This window comes from Halichoerus grypus, chromosome 14 (genome assembly GCF_964656455.1).
Source record: "Halichoerus grypus chromosome 14, mHalGry1.hap1.1, whole genome shotgun sequence".
In the NCBI taxonomy this organism is placed as follows: Eukaryota; Metazoa; Chordata; class Mammalia; order Carnivora; family Phocidae; genus Halichoerus; species Halichoerus grypus.
In genome coordinates, this window is record NC_135725.1 from 67,093,416 (window position 1) to 67,094,993 (window position 1,578).

At 40.0% G+C, this 1,578-nt stretch overlaps 1 protein-coding gene across 1 annotated transcript; it reads right to left on the reverse strand.

Annotated features, from left to right (window-relative positions):
- Positions 1-396: 396 nt before the first annotated feature.
- LOC118547789 (olfactory receptor 13C4) lies at positions 397-1,353 on the reverse strand. Its single transcript, XM_036111447.2, has one exon. The coding sequence runs from the start codon at positions 1,351-1,353 to the stop codon at positions 397-399; it is 957 nt and encodes a 318-aa protein (XP_035967340.1).
- Positions 1,354-1,578: the final 225 nt, after the last annotated feature.

Consider the following 1,578-nt stretch of genomic DNA (forward strand, 5'->3'; position numbering starts at 1 on the left):
AACAGCAGTTTAGAAAGAATAAATAACTTCCTCAATATTAAGAAGTTTGTGATACAGCAGAATTTATACTCCTGCTTCTCTATTCCCAAAACCTACGTGCGATTGTTTTCTATTATGTTTTCACACAGGACACCAGAAACGCTCATTTCAGATATCACCATGGATGAGATTCTAATGGAATTCATTGTCTTTGTGAGATATGAATCAGAACCTATCACAATCCGAGTTTATGGCAGACTACTGTTCTTAGTAATTATAGCTAAGCTGGGCCAGTGAAGGCAAAGAACAAAAATCTTTCTTTATAAACTTTGCTTTCCCCAAAGAAGGTCCTCAATGCTGGCCCAATGATGCCATTTGTATTCTTTATACACTAAAGACTCACATTTCCCTTTGGTTTTATTGCTTAACAGCTTTCCAATTCAGCAAATATTTCACAGCAGCTTTAACATCCTTATTTCTCAAGCTATAGATTATAGGATTTAGCATGGGGGTCACTACCCCATAAAACATGGAAATAAGCCCTTCCGTAGCTTGCAGATTGTCATTCCCAAGGCGGTCTTGAGACTTGGGCTTGGCATACATGAAGAAGATGGTACCATAAAATATGATCACCACAGTCAGATGCGCTGAGCAGGTGGAAAAGGCTTTGCGTCTCCCTGTGGCTGAGTTCATTCTCAAGATGGTGTAGAGGATGAACATATAGGAGAAAAAAATGACCAGCAGTGGAAGAACCAGGAATGCCATATTTGACACTGCTAGGGTAACAATATTGAGGGATATGTCAGCACAAGCTAGCTTAAGGACAGCTAATATCTCACACAAGAAATGGTTGATAATATTATTCCCACAGAAAGGCAATCGCATGGCAAGAGATGTTTGCACAATTGAGTTGATTCCACCAGAAAGCCATGACACAGAAGCCATCAGTACATACACCACCTTGCTCATGATGACAGGGTATCTCAGAGGGTTACAGATGGCTACATAGCGATCAAAAGCCATCATGCCAAGGAGCAAACACTCTGTTGAGCCCATTGCAAACCCAAAGAACATCTGTACTGCACATCCAGAGAAGGAAATGTTCCTTTTCTTTGAAATTAAGCTCACCAAAGTTGAGGGAACAGAGGAGGATGTATAGCAGATGTCCAGGAAAGAGAGGTTGCCCAGGAAGAAGTACATGGGGGTGTGAAGACGGGAATCAAAGATGCTTGCTATGATCAGAACACCGTTGCCAATTAGAATCACTATATACATTACTAGAATTAGAGAAAAAAAAATGATCTCAAGTTTTGGGTAACCAGAGAGTCCCAGAAGAATGAATTCTTTCACAAATGTCTTGTTTATCCTATCCATATCCCAGCTTCCAGGATATCAGAGGAAGACCTAACAAAATATTTTCACTGTCAAGCAACAAATGTAACAAATGCTTTGCATCAACATTATTCTGGGGTGAAATAGAGTGTTTTCTTTGAAGCTCTGTCATCTGCTTCTGTCATCTGTTGTTATCCTCAATGATGTTTATGCCTAGAATACAATACCAGGATATTGAGAGTTTCTATGCCCTGTGTCTAATGCGTG